The sequence below is a fragment of the Schistocerca gregaria genome, chromosome X, assembly GCF_023897955.1.
Source record: "Schistocerca gregaria isolate iqSchGreg1 chromosome X, iqSchGreg1.2, whole genome shotgun sequence".
Taxonomy (NCBI): Eukaryota; Metazoa; Arthropoda; class Insecta; order Orthoptera; family Acrididae; genus Schistocerca; species Schistocerca gregaria.
This window is the reverse complement of record NC_064931.1, coordinates 189,184,704-189,204,783: the sequence shown is the minus strand read 5'-3', so window position 1 is coordinate 189,204,783 and position 20,080 is coordinate 189,184,704. Positions and strand designations below refer to the sequence as shown.

Here is a 20,080-nt window from a genome sequence, read left to right as displayed (position 1 = left end):
CATCAAACCAGTCTCAGGACTGAAGACCACAACAACAACAATGTACAAAAATACACTCCTGGAAATTGAAATAAGAACACCGTGAATTCATTGTCCCAGGAAGGGGAAACTTTATTGACACATTCCTGGGGTCAGATACATCACATGATCACACTGACAGAACCACAGGCACATAGACACAGGCAACAGAGCATGCACAATGTTGGCACTAGTACAGTGTATATCCACCTTTCGCAGCAATGCAGGCTGCTATTCTCCCATGGAGACGATTGTAGAGATGCTGGATGTAGTCCTGTGGAACGGCTTGCCATGCCATTTCCACCTGGCACCTCAGTTGGACCAGCGTTCGTGCTGGACGTGCAGACCGCGTGAGACGACGCTTCATCCAGTCCCAAACATGCTCAATGAGGGACAGATCCGGAGATCTTGCTGGCCAGGGTAGTTGACTTACACCTTCTAGAGCACGTTGGGTGGCACGGGATACATGCGGACGTGCATTGTCCTGTTGGAACAGCAAGTTCCCTTGCCGGTCTAGGAATGGTAGAATGATGGGTTCGATGACGGTTTGGATGTACCGTGCACTATTCAGTGTCCCCTCGACGATCACCAGAGGAGTACGGCCAGTGTAGGAGATTGCTCCCCACACCATGATGCCGGGTGTTGGCCCTGTGTGCCTCGGTCATATGCAGTCCTGATTGTGGCGCTCACCTGCATGGTGCCAAACACGCATATGACCATCATTGGCACCAAGGCAGAAGCGGCTCTCATCGCTGAAGATGACACGTCTCCATTCGTCCCTCCATTCACGCCTGTCGCGACACCACTGGAGGCGGGCTGCATGATGTTGGGGCGTGAGCGGAAGACGGCCTAACGGTGTGCAGGTCCGTAGCCCAGCTTCATGGAGACAGTTGCGAATGGTCCTCGCCGATACCCCAGGAGCAACAGTGTCCCTAATTTGCTGGGAAGTGGCGGTGCGGTCCCCTACGGCACTGCGTAGGATCCTACGGTCTTGCATCCGTGCGTCGCTGTGGCCCGGTCCAAGGTCTACGGGCACGTGCACCTTCCGCCGACCACTGGCGTCAACATCGATGTACTGTGGAGACCTCATGCCCCACGTGTTGAGCAATTCGGCGGTATGTCCACCCGGCCTCCCGCATGCCCACTATACGCCCTCGCTCAAAGTCCGTCAACTCCACATACGGTTCACGTCCACGATGTCGCGGCATGCTACCAGTGTTAAAGACTGCGATGGAGCTCTGTATGCCATGGCAAACTGGCTGACACTGACGGCGGCGGTGCACAAATGCTGCGCAGCTAACGCCATTCGACGGCCAACACCGCGGTTCCTGGTGTGTCCGCTGTGCCGTGCGTGTGATCATTGCTTGTACAGCCCTCTCGCAGTGTCCAGAGCAAGTATGGTGGGTCTGACACACCGGTGTCAATGTGTTCTTTTTTCCATTTCTAGGAGTGTATATGTACAACTTTTCACAATTGAACTATATCGTCTTCCACCCCCACCCCATACCCCCACCCCCCAGTAGAAACTGAGTATCATAGGGGTCTTGCTGACGTTAGAATACAGCTGAGCAAGTCAACAATTTTACTCTTTCAAACAATAGAAAGTCCAGTTTAGACTATCAACAATATTATGAAAAGGAGAGATTGCTACTCAGCATAAAAATAACATGTTGAATTGGAGACAGGTACAATGAAAAGACTGTTACACACAGAGTTTTCGGCCTAATCCTTCTTCAGAAAACAAATGAAAATCTACACAAATTCACATACGCAGACACTCATCACACATGATGGCTATTTCTGGCTGCTCTAGCCTAGGGTGTATACATGGACAAGGAAAAAAAATTACCAGGTTTTTCCCAGACTTCCCAGTTGAAAATACACTTTTTCCTGGGTGAAAATAAGCATTTTCCGTGTTAAGTGACAGTAACTTTTCCTCAGCACTGTAAAACTTATCAATACTTAGAATGTTTATAGTTTTACACACCAACGTTGAATTTCCCCGCACTTTAGAATGCAAAACTCGGGGGGGAAAAAACAAATGTTTTGTTTGATGTGCCGCAACATGTATGCTGCATATTTTCGTGTTACGAAGATATAAGTTCGAATTCCACCAAACACCGCATGTTACTTCCTGAAGTATAGAAATTGAGATTGCAACGCACTTTTGTAATACAGTCATAGCTCAGCTGATGACAACATAGGACACCTGATGTAGTCAGCCAATAGCAAGATCACTCTTAAGTAGTGCAAACACACAAATAAGAAAAGTTAATAGTTTAAATTAATATACATAGTGTTGCTACAAGAAAAATCAAGCTTTCACATATAATATTGGTCTCTAAGATTAATAAGCTGCAAGAGAAGCTAAGCTTCCACATATAATGTTGATCTTTTTTGCACACATTACACTTTAAGGTACATCACACAAATACGCCAGTAAAATTTTTAATAACGACATAAATGTCTGATCATCTAGGCTCGAAATTCTCCTAGATGGTCGTAATCAAAGACATGATTTTTAAATGAGAGCCACACACTCTGTGATTTACGAAATTCATCGAACATTCTCATACATAGTTCATCTTGCATAAAAGGAAATTTATTTTGAAATTAACACTTTGCAAACCACCATTCTCAATATCTTCCCATGACCTGTTAGAAATTGGTTCATTTCAGTAGTTGCCAGAGAGTGCCAGGGAACAGGCGTCACTGCCCTTGCGCAACTACGATGGCGCAGAAAGTCCGCATGTTCGTACGTGTAAAATATTAAAAGACCTTGTATTATGTCATGAAAGAAACAAGACATCAAAGGATACTTCAAGAGCATCGGAATTTCATGATCCACACTGAAAGGCATAATTCGGTTTAAAGTGCACATTCATATATCCAGAATCGGATGAACCTTTTTTTGAGTACCAGTACTGTATTATCTCATGTTTGGTTCTTTATTATGGCATAATGCCATACAAGCTAGAAGATGGAAAATGTGCACAGTTGAAACTAGCCAACAGTGTGGAATCAAACACTTCATTTCAAATAAATTGACTGCCTCAGTGCAAAAGATTAATAAAAGCCAAATCTCTTTAGCAAACTGATAAAAATAACTTCATTGTTCTGTGAAACTAATAACATTTTTTTGCCTTCCGTAATTATACAAACATATTTTAATTCATTTGGTAGCTCCCGGCCACAGAAATCCATTTTGTTTTCATTTAATGTGGGAGCAATAAATGAAGAGCCAACAGCACAACCACTAAACGTAAACATGGGTCACATGGAGACTCCCCACTGCAACTGAGACTGCTCTTGGTATCAGCCCAGATCTACAGTATTTCCGAACTGGGGCAATACTAGGTAGTGGCGCCCAGCCACACATCTGTAACCAGAAGTGGGAGAAGGTACTACTCGTATGTGACTCAACTGCACACGCACAAGAGCCCGCCCGCAACCACTCAAATGAATCAAATGTAAACAGCTGTCACATCACACTCATCGGAGGCATTTCGTTGTTAGGAAGCATGCATAGTCTTCCTAAAGCCTTTGACACACTTTGCTGTTGGCAGACGCTTGTATGAGCACTGTGTTTTATTGTTGTATATGGCACATTTCCTTTATGACTTAAGTTTTAATTCCGTTTTTTTTCTTTTTTTTCTTTTTTTTTCGCTCCTCTTCTTCATGTTTTGTTGCTGCAGTATTATTCTGCAGAAGTGGGATACAATAATATCCTTTGTTAGAGTATTGGTTCTTAGCCGTCAAAATCACAAAAATTTAAATGAAAACTAAAACAATGTAAAATTCCGGGGTTTTTCCCGGTTTTCTCCCAGATGAAAAAATTCCCAGGTTTTTCACAGACCTAGTCGTCCCGGGTCGTATACACCCTGTAGCCAGACTGCAATGGTCACATTGAATGAAAGGAGCAACACAGAGTGGGCCAGGAAAGGTGGAGGGATAGCACAGTATGTGTGCATGCGTGAGAAGGGCACTGTCCAGTGGAGCGGGCAGAGACTAGAAGGCGACAGGACAAAGTTGCCATACAGAGCATTGGGAGGCTGTGGGGAAAGGGCTGGGAGGACAGTAAAGGAGAGGATCAGAGAAGGGGGCGAGACCAGTGGGTGCGTTACAGGAAGTGGCGCACAATGAGGGTGAGGGGATGTGTAATAGATGTAGGTGACAAGACACAGGGAGCAGAATCTGTTGGGTGGAAGGCATGGAGACATTGGTTATTGCAGGCTGATGCCATGATTATTTCAACAATGCAGAACATGTTTTAAGGATAACTCCCACGTGCACAGTCCAGAAAAGCTGGTGGTGCATGGGAGGATCCAGATGGCTCCGGTTGTGAAACGGCCGCTGAAATCAAGCATGTTATGTTCAGCAGCATGTTTTGCCACAGGGTGGTCCACTTCTCTTTGCGCTAGGCCACAGTTTGGTGGTGGTCATTCATCTTGGTGGACAGCTAGTTGGTAGTGATACCAACAAAAAAAGCTATGCAATGATTGCAGCAGAGCTGGTATATGATGTGGCTGCTTTCATATGTGGCCAGGCCTCTGATGGCATAGGATAAATCTGTGACAGGACTGGAATGGTAGGATAAGCCTGCGACAGGACTGGAATAGCAAGCGCTGGCTGGTTGGATTGGGCATGTCTCGCACCTGGCTCTTCCACAGGGATATGATTCCTGTGGCAAGGGGCTGGGATTAGGAGTAGAATATGGATGGATTAGGATATTGTAAAGGTTGGGAGGGTGACGGAAAATACATAGGATGAGACGTTCAGCATATTGGGCAAGTGAATACTTGTTACTGCAGAATGCCTTCCTCGGGTGGCCAGGCTGTATGGGAGGAACTTTTTGGTGTGGAAGGGATGGCAGCTGTTGAATTCCAGGTAGTGTTGGAGGTTGGTGGGTTTAATGCGGACAGAGGTGTGGATGGAGCCATCAGATGAGAGCAAATCAGTGTACAGGAAGGTGGTATGCTGGGTTGGGGAGGACCAGGTGAAGTGGATGGGAGAGAAGCTGTTGAGGTTGCGAAGGAATGAGGATAGGATGCCTTGGCCCTGAATGCAGATCACGAAGATATCATCAATGAACTTTGAACTAGATTAGGGGTTTGAGGTTTTGGTAATCTAGGAAGATTATGTCTAGATGGCCCATAAATGGGTTGGCACAGGACAGAGAGATGCAGGTGCCCATGGCTGTGCCACAAATTTATTTGTATACCTTCCCTTCAAAGGAGCAGTAGTTGGCTGCTTCACAACTGAGTCATCTGGATCCTCCACCACCAGCTTCTCTGAACTGCACAGATGGGAGTTGCCCTTACAATGCATTCTCTACTCCCATAATTATCCCAGCCTCAACCTACAATAACCAATGTCCACACACCCTCCACCCAACAGTTTCTGCCCCTTCTATCCTACCACCTCCTCCCAATTCACATCCCTCACCCTCAATGTGCACTGTGCTCTGCCAGTGCACCCACCAGTCTTTTCCCCTCTCTGCTCCTCTACTTTTCCACTCCCCCCCCCCCCCCCCCCCCTGTTCCCCCACAGCATCATGACATTGCACCTGGAAGCCTGGGCCTCGCCGCCTTCAGTCCCTGCATGTTGTTCTCTCCCCCCCCCCCCCCCCCCCCACCCAACGGCACCATGCTTACCTTCCTCCTTCCCTGCCTCTACTACAGATTGTTGCTTTCATCCAACACAAAAGTTGCAGTTGAGCTATCAGCAAGAGCGTTCAGAGGTGGCAGGTGTGTGTGTGTGTGTGTGTGTGTGTGTGTGTGTGTGTGTGTGTGTGTGTGTGTGTGTGTGGGTGTGGGTGTGTGTGTGTTTGTGTTTGTTTTACTTTCACTTCTGAAGAAGGCTTTGCCCAAAAGCTCAGTGTCCAACAGACTTTTCATTGTGCCTGTCTGCACCTCAAAGTGTCATCTTTATGGTGAATAGCAATCTATCATTTTCACATATACATACAGATAAATTTTAAAACACTAGGCTAGTGAATTTCTCTCATTCTTTTTAAGAGAAACGCCAGATTTCAAAACTCTTCCAAACACATTCACTCTTCAAATTCTTATGCAATGTAACAGAAAGGAATTACTTAATTTGCCCAGTTGAAAAAAAAAAAAAGAAACCTTGGTATGTGGGGGGAGGGGGGAAATACTTAGTGATTGGGAAGGCTTGGGTATTGGGGAGGAGCTAATCAACTGAAGCATTAAACAACCTAGTTTAATCAACAGCAATGACATAATCTGTTCCATAGGTTAAGTCTATCAGATAGGAGACAGAAGAGTGTGGCACACAACATTTTACTTTGCATTGAACTTTACAAGGAAATGAGCATGGGCAGATTACAGTATAACTGAACAAGTCATTCACTTTTCTCTCTCTCTCTCTCTTTCTCTCTCTCTCTCTCTCTCTCTCTCACACACACACACACACACACACACACACACACACACACACACACTCACACACACACACACACCTGAAATTTTTGACTAGGATGGAATTGTTCCAATAATAAGTTATGGAAGCTCCAGATTCTAAGATCCAATTGCCAACGATGAAAATCCAAGAGGACTCAAATGGTAAACCCTGCTCACTTGCGAAAAGGTTTGGTAATATGAGGCACATTGGAACTGTTATAGACTGGCATGATAGGATGGTAAACAATTAAATGAGTACAAGCTATGCAATGAAGCATAGTTTGAAAGTATGATAAACATCCCAAAAAAGTATACGTATACGAGACACTAGCTTATACAGGACAAAAATGACGAAGGGGAAAAATAAAGCACGTAAACCAGAGATGCTGAAAGACCAGTGCAGGGACAATATATAAAAACACATTAAGAAATTAAAATGGTAAAATACGTAGCCAAGACAAGTGTTAGAAATATGAATAAAATGTTTCAGATGGAAGTTAGAGGTAATGGAATGAGAATAATCATTTAGAAATAGGTTGGAAGGTGAAGACAATGTAGAGGTGGTTGCTTAAAAGGGAATTGTTGAAACTGATAAGTATCCATATACACAAATTAAAAACTGTAAAAGATCTCTTTAAACTTCATGTCATCCTGCCAATGTTTCATGGCTGTATCATTGCAATAGTATCCACACTGTCTAAGAAGCGACAGAGTAAATTTCAAGCACTATTTTTTGTTTACTTAGTGAAAATCTTCATTTATCTGGACCTGTCTCCCTCACTTCTTAGTGAATGAGCATAGAGATGAGACACATTTCATTTTGCATGAGAGTAATAAACCTGTTGTAGCAACCACAATGTCTTAGAGGCAGTAGACTCTTGACATCATCAACACTTCAATTAAAATTAATCAGCTTGCTTTATTACCAGGACATTTAGCTGAAAGTGAAGTAACAACCAAAATATCATGGTGTTTCTGAATAACATCTCTAACGGACCTTACATTTTACAGTGGCCTGGGACTACATACAAGGGATGATTAGACAGTGTAAATAAGCATTAGATCTTACGACATACCTCAGCAGTGGTAGCAATTTTATCATTGGCTATCAAAACCAAAAACATAATATGTGAAAGTTACTCTACTAGATAGTTTTACTCCTCACTAACTCTTTAACACCCATGCACAACATAAACTCCGAAAGATTATTATTTAGCCACCATTATATCATAAACATAAGTGGATTAAATGCAATATGGGAAAGATTAGAAAGCTAATGACAGACAATGGAAGACCAAAACGAAAAGCAATGAACCAATCTTTGATAAAGTTTTCATTGTGCCTGTCTGCACCTCAAAGTGTCATCTTTATGGTGAATAGCAATCTATCATTTTCACATATACATACAGATAAATTTTAACACACTAGGCTAGTGAATTTCTCTCTTATTTTCAACAACTTATAAAGAAGAAAAGAACCATAAAGAATTTTAATATTTTCTCAACGATTACTCACTCTGGACCGTCAAGTCCATCTCGCGCATTTCAGTTAAACGATCCCTCAGTTCTTGGGGAAGATGTTCTAACACTGTAAGCAAATTATCACAAAATCAGTGCCAATACTTGTTTCATATATATCAAGCACAATACTCAGTAAAAGGTATTACTGTTCTGTTTCACATTATCAATAGAAAACTGGTAAGTCACAGTTACATTTACATTAAATTATTCAGAAGCTAAAAATTTGAAATGTGATGGGAAAAAAGCCATCATTCAGTAAATGAGAAATTTTTACAAGACACTGTAAATCATTAAAATAGAAAACATTAATTTTAAAAGTTAAATTTTTTGTAACAGCTACGATAAACATTCATACAATGAAATACATGTTTCTAGCACCATTACTAACAATTTTGTGACATTACACATGTTTAAGAATACCTTCAAAATAGTAGTTAGTTTGTTTTATGAAAACACAAATCAGGACCAATGTTCTTCCAACATGGCAGTAATAAAAAATTACAAAACCAGCAATAATAAAAAAAATTGTAACAAAAATGCATTAACACAAAATAAATCAATGTTATTATTATTCAAAAGTTTTTATCAGCACAATAGAATCTAAACTGCCTAATTCTTGTCACGTTCTTGTTTTGAATGCTGTTAGGTGCAACTTCTGTTTGGCATTTGTTTATGAGGGCATACTGAAAAGTAATTACTCTGAAGATTTTATTCTGTTTTCAATATCAGTTGAGGTATTATATGTTGTGCATATTACTTGATTGACTTTCCTGCTTTGCTGACTCAAGCTGCACCAAATTGTAGGGTGTACCATTTAAGTGTGTAACATAAGCATGTTGGCACATGAGAAACAGCATACTGTAATCATGTTTCTAATCTCAGAAATGGTGCCTCCAACTGAAATCGTGTTGATGATTGTATGGACAGAATTAATGTGCAATGTTGGGTTGTTTGTGCTCATGACAAAGGATATGGTGATGCTAACCTCAAAATCTGTGACAGAGATCAGAGTGGATGCCCAAGTACATCAAGCAATGAGACTCATCAGAACCGGGTTGATAAAGTCATCAGAGCAAATCATTGGATAGCACAGACACAACTCTCAGATAAGTGTGGCATATCATGAGAGTGTGTACAGGTCATCATTGCAGAACTACATTACAGAAAACTGTGTGGACTGTGGGTGCCTCAAATGCTCACTCCTGATATGAAACAGAGGAGACTGGTCATCTGCCAACAATTTCTTTTGTGCTTTCAATGTAAGGGTTATGGGTTCCTTAACAACACTGTGACAGCTGATGAAAGTGGTGTTCACCATTTTTACCCCAAAAACATAACAGCATCATTGGAGTTCCACCACAAAGGATAACCAATGCCAAATAAGTTGAAGATCATGCCATCAGCAGACAGTCATGCTCAGTGTGTTCTGGGACATTCAAGGTGTGGAGCATTTGGAATTCATTCCTGAAGGCACCATCATAAACTCTGCATGGTACTGAGTGATCCTTAGAAAACAGAAAGCATGAATTCAAAAGACTTCATTCACCCATGAGCAATCTCTTCTTCAGCATAACAATGAAAGACCAGATATGAGTGCTGCAACATCTGCAACAATCAGATGCCTTGGGTTCACTGTCATCGATCATCCTCTATAAAGTCCCGACTTCGCCTCATGAAATTTTTATCTGTTTCCAAAACTTAAAGAACACCTTCGAGGAGTGCAAGCAGCGGTGAGGTGAGGCTGAGGCTCCATCAACAAAGTAAACATTCTACAGTGATGATAACAATAAATTTGACCTCTCATTGGGCAAAATGTGTTCATTACCAAGGTGATTATGTTATTTACAAATGTCTGCTTGTGTCTGTGTATGTGCGGATGGATATGTGTGTGTGTGTGCGAGTGTACATCTGTCCTTTTTTCCCACTAAGGTAAGTCTTTCCGCTCCTGGGATTAGAATGACTCCTTACCCTCTCCCTTCAAACCCACATCCTTTCATCTTTCCCTCTCCTTCCCTCTTTCCTGAAGAAGCAACCATCGGTTGCGAAAGCTAGAAGTTCTGTGTGTGTGTGTGTTTGTGTGTTTTATTTATTGTGCCTGTCTACTGGCGCTTTCCTGCTTGGTAAGTCGTGGAATCTTTGTTTTTAATATATTAAGAAATAAATATGTAGACATGAAGAATAAAGATGTAGAATGTTAATAAAGTTTGTTTTAATTAAAAAGCTTTAAGAGGTTTCGCGCAAATTCTGAGGTGTTACTTGTCAGCATGCCCTTGTAAATACGCTAGTAATGAACTTACCATATTATTGGAAGTTACATTTTTTTTTAATAGTGAAACACACATAATATACCTCATAATGTTCCATTACTTCTACATGTTTAAGTTTTTCCATTTGATGTAGAAAGACTTTTTATTTGACTGTAAGTGGAAACTGTGGGAGTTTCCTGAATAAAGTAGTGGGATGCATTGTGGGTGCTGTAGTAAATGGTTTCGCTAGGGGGAATGTCATTGGGAGGACTCTGGGCAGATCACTGAGGCGACACTCATAGAATTTCAAAATATGCAACAGAAATAGGTTAACAGAGGTGCAAGAAAGTATGATCTGTGCCATTTAGGCACAGATGGATAAAGTTAGGAGAGAGCTTGTGAGAATGAGGGAAGGCAGTGGCAAGGGGGTGGTTGGGAACTGGCAGCTGGTAGGAGGGCTAGCAGGAGGAGAATGTGATGTCATAGTTTTGTTGTGTCTACCAGCAACAGGTTCCAGATGCCAGAGTTGAGGGGACAGTAGCCTCAGGATGGTGTAGGAAAAGGTAATGTGCAGTAGTCTCTGCCTGCAGTTAGGAAGGATAGGAAAACCACCAATGTTGGGAAGAAGTAAGTACTGCTGCAAGGCAGCAGTCATAGCAGAGGTGCAGGCCATTGATTACAAGAGAAGTTATGGGAGGAGTATCAGGTCGCCAGCTTTTTTAAGCCAAGTGCTGAGCTAAATCAGGTGACTGAGTGTTTAATGCTTTTGTGTAAGGATTTCACAAACGATAATCAGATGGTGATAATGGGTGGGGCAGGGAAAGCTTGTACAGGGACTGGGCATACAACATAGGTGGTGCCCAGAATAAGATAGCTTCCCTAACTGGTAGTACCAATGTAAACATGGTAAAGCTTTTCTGGTGCAAGATCGGCCTGTCTTGGTAGTGCTGTATGGTGAGACAATGTGGAGATGGCACTGATGACTGCTAATTGGATGCACATCACACTGGAGTCAGCAGTGACTATCAGGACATTAGGCTACCATAGGCACAATCTGCACATCAACAGGGCTGCAAAGGTCGGTTGGTGGAGTTGATTAGTGAGAGTAAAGCAGGTGTATGTGGGGTCACTCATAGTCAAATAACTTGTCATGAGTATGATAACTAGGCATTTTTTTAGAATAAACCATGACAACAGGTTCCTCTCTAAAAAGTATTTCAACCTGCTTAGAGATTTCTTCAACTCATAGGCAAAAATTAGAAAGTACCGTATTGGAGTGCACAAACACCAAGCAAATTTGCTTAGAATGTTCTATTTTTCATCAAAATGTGCAGTCCATTAAAAATAAAGTACACAACTTGAAGCTGAGTTACAGTCTTTGAGAAGCTTTGTAGTACGTATTACAGAGCACTGGTATAGAGATGATGAATTATGACATGTAGTGCTATTGTCATATCAATGTGCAAGGCCGTGTAAGACATGGCCAAGTTCTCTATACAGATGACAGCAACACCATAGTCACAGATAAAACATCAGAATTCCTATTACAGAAAGCAAATAAAACCATCAAGGATGTTTACAATTGGACAGTACGTAATAAATTAATGTTAAGCATAGGAAAAACATACACTTCAGCAGGGGACAACACTGTCACATGAGGCATAGATGATAACCCTATAGACTGTGTAGCAAGCATAAAGTTTTTAGGGATGAACAGTAGCAGCCAACAAGGAATGAGCACACAAAGATACTGGCACGAAGAATGTCATCAGCATGTTATGCTCTTATGATTTTAACATCATTTTGTAACAGCTGATGTCTTGTGGCGACTGCATGCAAGATCTGCATGCATTCAGTTCTGAGCTATGAAATTCTTTTCTATAGATCAAAGACACACAATATGGACAATTTTTAAACTGCAGAAAAGGGCCATAAGAATAACAGCTAGAAGTAGTAATCAGGCTGATTGTAAAGAGCTACTTGAAAATCTGGGCATCTTTCCTCCACAAAGTGAGGACATCCCCCAATCTGTGGTGCATATAAGGGAAAATATTGCCCTAGTTATCAACATGAAAAACTGTTTACTCAATAATTGAGAATACTTCATGGCAGAGTTTCTTCATTTACCTTAATAATGGACACAAATTACATTTCCACAGAAGTTTCAAATCAAGTTCAATTTGTGAATTACATCTCCATCTATTTATTTCACACTTTTATTCCATCTGAGATTACTCCAAAATTTCTTGCCCATATACTTGAAGTTATGCACTGACTCTACAGTTACCTGGTGATTTTGTAATCAAACAAAATTGCGGAATTTCAAACACCTGTCTGAAGTGAATTACCTTTACATAATTTCTAAATGAGTTTTAAGTTATTACAGAGCCTTTCACATTATGCAGGGCTTATTGAGCTGGCACTACACCAAACACGTCAGTGTTTTCTGCACAAAGAATACTACTGTCTTGTCACAACTCCCTCATGAACATTCAATGTTAAGGTACTTTTGATGACCATTTACACTGATGTACTAGATGCATCAGCAACAAGATTCTTATTCTGCTCTTGCACAGAGATGATAATTTTGTGAGAACATTATTCATCTGTTAGTGGTATTCTATCAAAGCCTTTCCAAAAAGCAATAACTGTGCAACACAAAAATCTGTTTCCAAGTCCTGCAAGAGACTGAAAGTATCAATATAAACTCTTGAGCATTTGAATTAAAGACACTCAACAGTTGAGAGTATAAGTACACTTGTGGGGGAGTAGTAGTAGTAGTAGTAGAAGTAGTAGTAGTAGTAGTAGTAGTAGTAGTAGTAGCAGCAGCAGCAGCAGATGTTGTTGTTGTCCAACATTAGTCTGGTGAGCACAGTGTAGAACATTTATTTGCTACTACAATAAGTGATAGTGGCAGCCCTTGGTATCAGCACTCTGCGCCTGCAGCATCAAAGTCTTGATATGACAGTTTCCTACAGGGTCAAAGTACTCACGGTACAGCCTTGACACAGTGAAATGTTAAAAGCCCAATGCCTGAGTGTTCTCCAAAACTGAAAGCCTATTCTGTGGGAACCCATGACCTGGTCATAATCAAATGTGATGATACTGTCCCTCTGCCTCACCCAGCATCAAGTGTCATATTGACGGCGAGTACCATACAACATGGCAACAGAAATGCTCTCGCTCCTACTCAGCAGCTATCCCAATTTCAATTTCCCATGAGCACAGGTAAGCATGTTTGCAATGGACTGCAATATTTACCATAATGGGTGAAGTGAGCCTTCTACCAACAGTCTGAGCTTGCACTACAGGAAAAAGTTTTCATTTTATGCTATCTAGAACAGAGCATGAAAACTGTGGAATATTGAGAGTCTTTAAATACAGGGGAGACAATTATCACTGTGTGTTTCGTAAAATAAAGCTGCATTAATGCAGTTTTAACACTTTACAGTAGCCGAATAGAAAAAGAAACCATGTTCCTTGTTTTATACACTGAACTTATAAAACTTGGAATATCCACAATGGAATAACAAAATTAATTGGACAGATTGCTACTCACCACACACGGTATGCATTGAGAGGCAGACTGGCACATTTACAGCTAAAGTTGGAAAAATCTCAGCTTTTGGACGAAGTCCCTCAACAGATGAGAGACAAACACAAGCACAACTTACACACACAAGGCCACTGTTTCTCCAGGTGCTGTAGTGCCACTTCAGCGAGCAGTGGTCATGGGTAGTGGGGATGGGAAGGATAGCAGGGTAGAGGTGGGTGAATATGTAATGCTGCTTGTATGTGTGTGAGCACAGATGTAGCAGTGACAGGGTACCAGGCTGCTAGGTGAAGCAACACAAGCTGTACTTGGGCACAAAGAGAAGCAGGGAGAAGGAAAGGACTATGCATGTGAGCTGGGGGACAGAAGGCATGAGTGAGGCTGAAGTGGAAGCAGGGAAGGGGACAGAGGCAGATGGGGGACAGGGACTAGCAAAGGTTGAGGCCAAGAGGTTTATGGGGATGAATGATATGTTATACCAAGAATTCCCACCTGCAAAATTCAGAAAAGGTGGGAAGAATCCAGATAGAATGGGCTGCAAAGCAGCCATTGAAGTCAAGTTCTCTGTGATGTACAGCACATTTAGCAACAGACTGGTCCATTTGTCTCTCGGCCACAATTTGGCAGTGGCTATTCATGCAGACAGACAGCTTGTTAGTGGTAATATCCACATAGAATGCTGTACAGTGCCTGTAGTTAACTTGTTAGATTACACAGCTGCCTTTACATGTGGTCCTGTCTTTGATGGGGTAGGAAATGCCTGTGACAGGATTGGAGCAGATGGCAGTGGGAGGATGTATGGGGCAGGTTTTACATCTGGATCTTTTACAAGGTTTGGTATAAGGGCTAAGGAGTTGGGAGCAGGATAGGAATATGCACAGACAAGGTTACTGCATAAGTTGATTGGGTTCTGGAACACTGCTGTGGGAGGAATGAGGAGGATATTTCTAATTTCAGGGCATGGCGAGATGGAGTTGAACATAATTCAATTGTTCTAGTTCCGCATGGTACTGCGTCACAAGGAGGATGCTACTCTGTGATCAGCCAGTGGGTGTGGCAGGTGACTGGATAGATAGGACACAGAAAATCAATTTCTGGATAAGGATGATAGAGTAGTATCAGTCTGTGAAAGCCTCAGGAGACTCTCAGCATATTTGGAGAAAGCTGCTTGTCATTGCAGAGTCAATGGCCAGAAGTGGCTAGGCTGCGTGTAAGTGACTTCTTGGTGTGGAATGAGTCGCAGCTGTCACAATGTAGGTGTTGTGAGTTGGTAGGCCCAGATCACTGAAGATGCTATTGATGAGGGTGAACCAGGTAAGGGGTTTGGGGGTTCTGGATGACAAGGAAGTATTTCTCTACATGGCCCATGAACAGGTTGGCACAGGATGGTGGGGTAACGAGTCAAAACATGTGGCGTCCAGTGGCATGCAAACCAATGAGGACTCCATCTTGGAGGTCTTTTTGTCCGTGTTCTCCTTGGATGATTTTGATGTTTGTGAGGGCTTGTCTGCCCTAGTTTCTGGGACACAGGAGATACACAGAGCCCTACAATCAGCAATCTATCACTCCTCCAATAGCTGGTATCTTGTTGTAGGTCAGCAGAATCCTAGGAGGGGCGGGTTCTGAAGGAGCCATTCCTGGTGAGAGACACCAGAGGAGCGTGTTGCTTCTCTGGCTGGGGATGGGTGTGGGGGTCAATATCCCCAGTAGTTAGGGAGTCAATGCTTCCAAAGTGGGTGTGGGGGCAAACAGTTGGAGGGGGGCCCCCAAGCAGCAGGGAAGGGGATGTAGTCAAGCAGCCCTGAGGGCCCAATGTAAAAGGGCTAGAGATAATAATGTTGTTGTTGATGTAGCAAGCATCATAGTGATATGTCCAGGATGCATTCGGTCATGTTCCTCCTTGTCCTCTTGATACATCAGTCGATCAGTTGTCATGTATTCTTGGATTTTCTTTTTTCTTTGGAAGACAGAGCAACCCAATGAACAAGGGTAAAGATGCTTCCTGCAAATGACACAAACGGAGGGAGGTGCATAAAAAGTGTTCATGTGCAACTGATGTCCACAAAGTCTGAGTGCTTCATTTATGAGTTATCCACCTTGGTGCCACCTGTCACCCACTCTGAACAGGGACACTTGCCCCTGGCACCACCCAGCCACAGCAACAGTTAGCAGCTTGGTAACTGTTGCCTGGAATCCCCATACCCTAGCCACAACAGGCCCACACTCCTCAAATACGTGGCAAGTTTCCAGCACAGGCACCAATAGTGTGATCACTGCATGTAGGGGGCTACGACAATTCAGATACTCAAAGAGCCCCCCCCCCCCCCCCCTTGATGGGATGGCTACAGTGTTGGGTTTTGGGCTATTGCATCTGTCAGAAAGGAGTGGTGCAAAAATATAAAGGTACAAAATGTCAAACATATGCCATGTTGGGCAACCTTCCTTGCAAGATCCATACTTCTGTAAAATTTGTAGGAGGAATGGTAGGTCAAACCCAACAATGTGGACCATGTAGGGAAGGATGAAAAGTATAAAGTGCCGAAAGAAAAAATGAGTGTCAAAAATCATAAACCAATTCCAAACATGATTGGCACCAAAACAATCCAATGTAAAGGCAGAGGGGGAAAAAAGAACAGTACGAGGACTGACTTACAAAACAGAAAGGGAAGTAGCACTGCAACGGCCAGGACTCCATGTTCACCAAGCATGTACTCACAAAAGAGATGTGAGCCCCCTGGAGGCAAAGGCTGCAGGCAGATCTGTTTTGGCGTCAGATACCATGAAAAACAAGGAATAGGTGGATGGGAGGAGGAAGAAGGAGAAGAAAGTAGCCCGTGAGAAAACACATAGGAGGGATGGTGGCCGAGAAAAGGTGCAGAAGCAGTTGCCAATGAGAGTGCAGGAAACGAACACCAGTTTCAGGAATGGTTGTTGTTGTTGTGGTTCTCAGTCCTGAGACTGGTTTGATGCAGCTCTCCATGTTACTCTATCCTGTGCAAGCTTCTTCATCTCCAAATGCGTACTGCAACCTACGTCCTTCTGAATCTGCTTACTGTATTCATCTCTTGGTCTCCCTCTTCGATTTTTACCCTCCACGGTGCCCTCCAATACTAAATTGGTGATCCCTTGATGCCTCAGAACATGTCCTACCAACTGATCCCTTCTTCTGGTCAAGTTGTGCCACAAACTTCTCTTCTCCCCAATCCTATTCAATACTTCCTCATTAGTTATGTGATCTACCCATTTAATCTTCAGCATTCTTCTGTAGCACCACATTTCGAAAGCTTCTATTCTCTTCTTGTCCAAACTATTTATCGTACATGTTTCATTTCCATACATGGCTACACTCCATACAAATACTTTAAGAAATGACTTCCTGACACTTAAATCTATACTCGATGTTAACAAATTTCTCTTTTTCAGAAACGCTTTCCTTGCCATACAGATTGGATAAGATCAGGGAGAGACTACAACCCTGCCTCACTCCCTTCCCAACCACTGCTTCCCTTTCATGCCCCTCGACTCTTATAACTGCCATCTGGTTTCTGTACAAATTCTAAATAGCCTTTCGCTCCCTGTATTTTACCCCTGCCACCGTCAGAATTTGAAGGAGAGTATTCCAGTCAACATTTTCAAAAGCTTTCTCTCAGTCTACAAATGCTAGAAACGTAGGTTTGCCTTTCCTTAATCTTTCTTCTAAGATAAGTCGTAGGGTCAGTATTTCCTCACATGTTCCAACATTTCTACGGAAGCCAAACTGATCTTCCCCGAGGTCAGCTTCTAGTAGTTTTTCAATTCGTCTGTAAAGAATTCGTGTTAGTATTTTGCAGCTGTGACTTACTAAACTGATAGTTCGGTAATTTTCACATCTGTCAACACCTGCTTTCTTTGGGATTGGAATTATTATATTCTTCTTGAAGTCTGAGGGTATACATCTTGCTCACCAGATGGTAGAGTTTTGTAAGGACTGGCTGTCCCGAGGCCGTCAGTAGTTCCAATGGAATGTTGTCTACTCCGGGGGCCTTGTCTCGACTCAGGTCTTTCAGTGCTCTGTCAAACTCTAAACGCAGTATCGTATCTCCCATTCCATCTTCATCTACATCCTCTTCCAATTCCATAATATTGTCCTCAAGAATATCGCCCTTGTATAGACCCTCTATATACTCCTTCCACCTTTCTGCTTTATCTTCTTTGCTTAGAACTGGGTTTCCATCCGAGCTCTTGATGTTCATACAAGTGGTTCTCCTATCTCCAAAGATCTCTTTAATTTTACTGTAGGCAGTATCTATCTTACCCCTAGTGAGATAAGCCTGTACATCCTTACATTTGTCCTTTAGCCATCCCTGCTTAGCCATTCTGCACTTCCTGTCGCCCTCATTTTTGGGATGTCTGTATTCCTTTTTGCCTGCTTCATTTACTGCATTTTTATATTTTCTCCTTTCATCAATTAAATTCAATATTTCTTGTGTCACCCAAGGATTTGTACTAGCCTTTCTCTTTTTACCTACTTGATCCTCTGCTGCCTTCACTACTTCATCCCTCAAAGCTACCCATTCTTCTTCTACTGTATTTCTTTCCCCCATTCCTGTCAATTGCTCCCATATGCTCTCCCTGAAACCCTGTACAACCTTTGGTTCTTTCAGTTTATCCAGGTCCCATCTCCTTAAATTCCCACCTTTTTGCAGTTTCTTCAGTTTTAATCTACAGGTCATAACCAATAGATTGTGGTCAGAGTCCACATCTGCCCCTGGAAATGTCCTACAATTTAAAACCTGGTTCCTAAATCTCTGTCTTACCATTATATAATCTATCTGATACCTTTTAGTATCTCCAGGGTTCTTCCATGTATACAGCCTTCTTTTATGATTCTTAAACCAAGTGTTAGCTAAGATTAAGTTGCGCTCTGTGCAAAATTCTACCAGGAGACTTCCTCTTTCATTTCTTAGCCGCAATCCATATTCACCTACTACGTTTCCTTCTCTCCCTTTTCCTACACTCAAATTCCAGTCACCCACTACTATTAAATTTTCATCTCCCTTCACTATCTGAATAATTTTTTTTTAATTTCATCATACATTTCTTCAATTTCTTCATCATCTGCAGAGCTAGTTGGCATATAAACTTGTACTACTGTAGTATGTGTGGGCTTTGTATTTATCTTGGCTACAATAATGCGTTCACTATGCTGTTTGTAGTAGCTTACCCGCATTCCTATTTTCCTATTCATTATTAAACCTACTCCTGCATTACCCCTATTTGATTTTGTGTTTATAACCCTGTAGTCACCTGACCAGAAGTCTTGTTCCTCCTGTCACCGAACTTCACTAATTCCCCCTGTATCTATCTTTAACCTGTCCATTTCCCTTTTTATACTTTCTAACCTACCTGCCCGATTAAGGGATCTGACATTCCACGCTCCAATCTGTAGAACGCCAGTTTTCTTTCTCCTGATAACGACATCCTCTTGAGTAGTTCCCGCCCGGAGATCCAAATGGGGAACTATTTTACCTCCGGAATATTTTACCCAAGAGGACGCCATCATCATTTAATCATACAGTAAAGCTGCATGCCATCCAAATGGGGAACTATTTTACCTCCGGAATATTTTACCCAAGAGGACGCCATCATCATTTAATCATACAGTAAAGCTGCATGCCCTCGGGAAAAATTATGGCCGTAGTTTCCCCTTGCTTTCAGCCGTTCGCAGTACCAGCACAGCAAGGCTGTTTTGGTTATTGTTACAAGGCCAGATCAGTCAATCATCCAGACTGTTGCCCTTGCAACTACTGAAAAGGCTGCTGCCCCTATTCAGGAATCACACGTTTGTCTGGCCTCTCAACAGATACCCCTCCGTTGTGGTTGTACCTACGGTACGGCTATCTGTATCGCTGAGGCATGTATGATCAACTATTCTTTTATACTTGAGCCAGATTTCTACTACATGCTCCTGCCCTGTGCTGAAAGTTTCAGGTTTCTCATTGAGATATGAAACTATTGATTTACTATCTAGTTTACTGAACATATATATCTTTCTGCTTGGTGTAGTTGTTTGTTTATTTTTGTACTTTGGTAATCATTGCTGTCACAACCACACCATGGTCACTGATACCGGTTTCGATGTGGACGTCCTCAGGGAGGTCAGATCTATTTGTGGCCATTAGATCTAATATATTTCCATCATGAGTGGGGTTCCTAAATATCTGTTCCAAATAGATTTCTGAGAAGGCAGTCAGTAAAGTTTCACAGGCTGTCTTATCACGCCCAACACTAACAAAACTGTAATTTTCCTAACTAATTGTTGAATGATTAAAGTTTCCACTG

At 42.3% G+C, this 20,080-nt stretch overlaps 1 protein-coding gene across 1 annotated transcript in view; it reads right to left on the bottom strand.

Annotated features, from left to right (window-relative positions):
* LOC126298380 (inhibitor of growth protein 3-like) overlaps nucleotides 1–8,004 on the bottom strand; it is a 133,232-nt gene extending 125,228 nt beyond the window's left edge. Inside the window, exon 1 of the mRNA XM_049989688.1 lies at nucleotides 7,956–8,004. Coding sequence (XP_049845645.1) covers nucleotides 7,956–7,983 — 28 coding nt within the window. The 5' untranslated portion in view covers nucleotides 7,984–8,004. The remainder of the gene's footprint in view (nucleotides 1–7,955) is intronic.
* Between the last annotated feature and the right edge of the window lie 12,076 nt (nucleotides 8,005–20,080).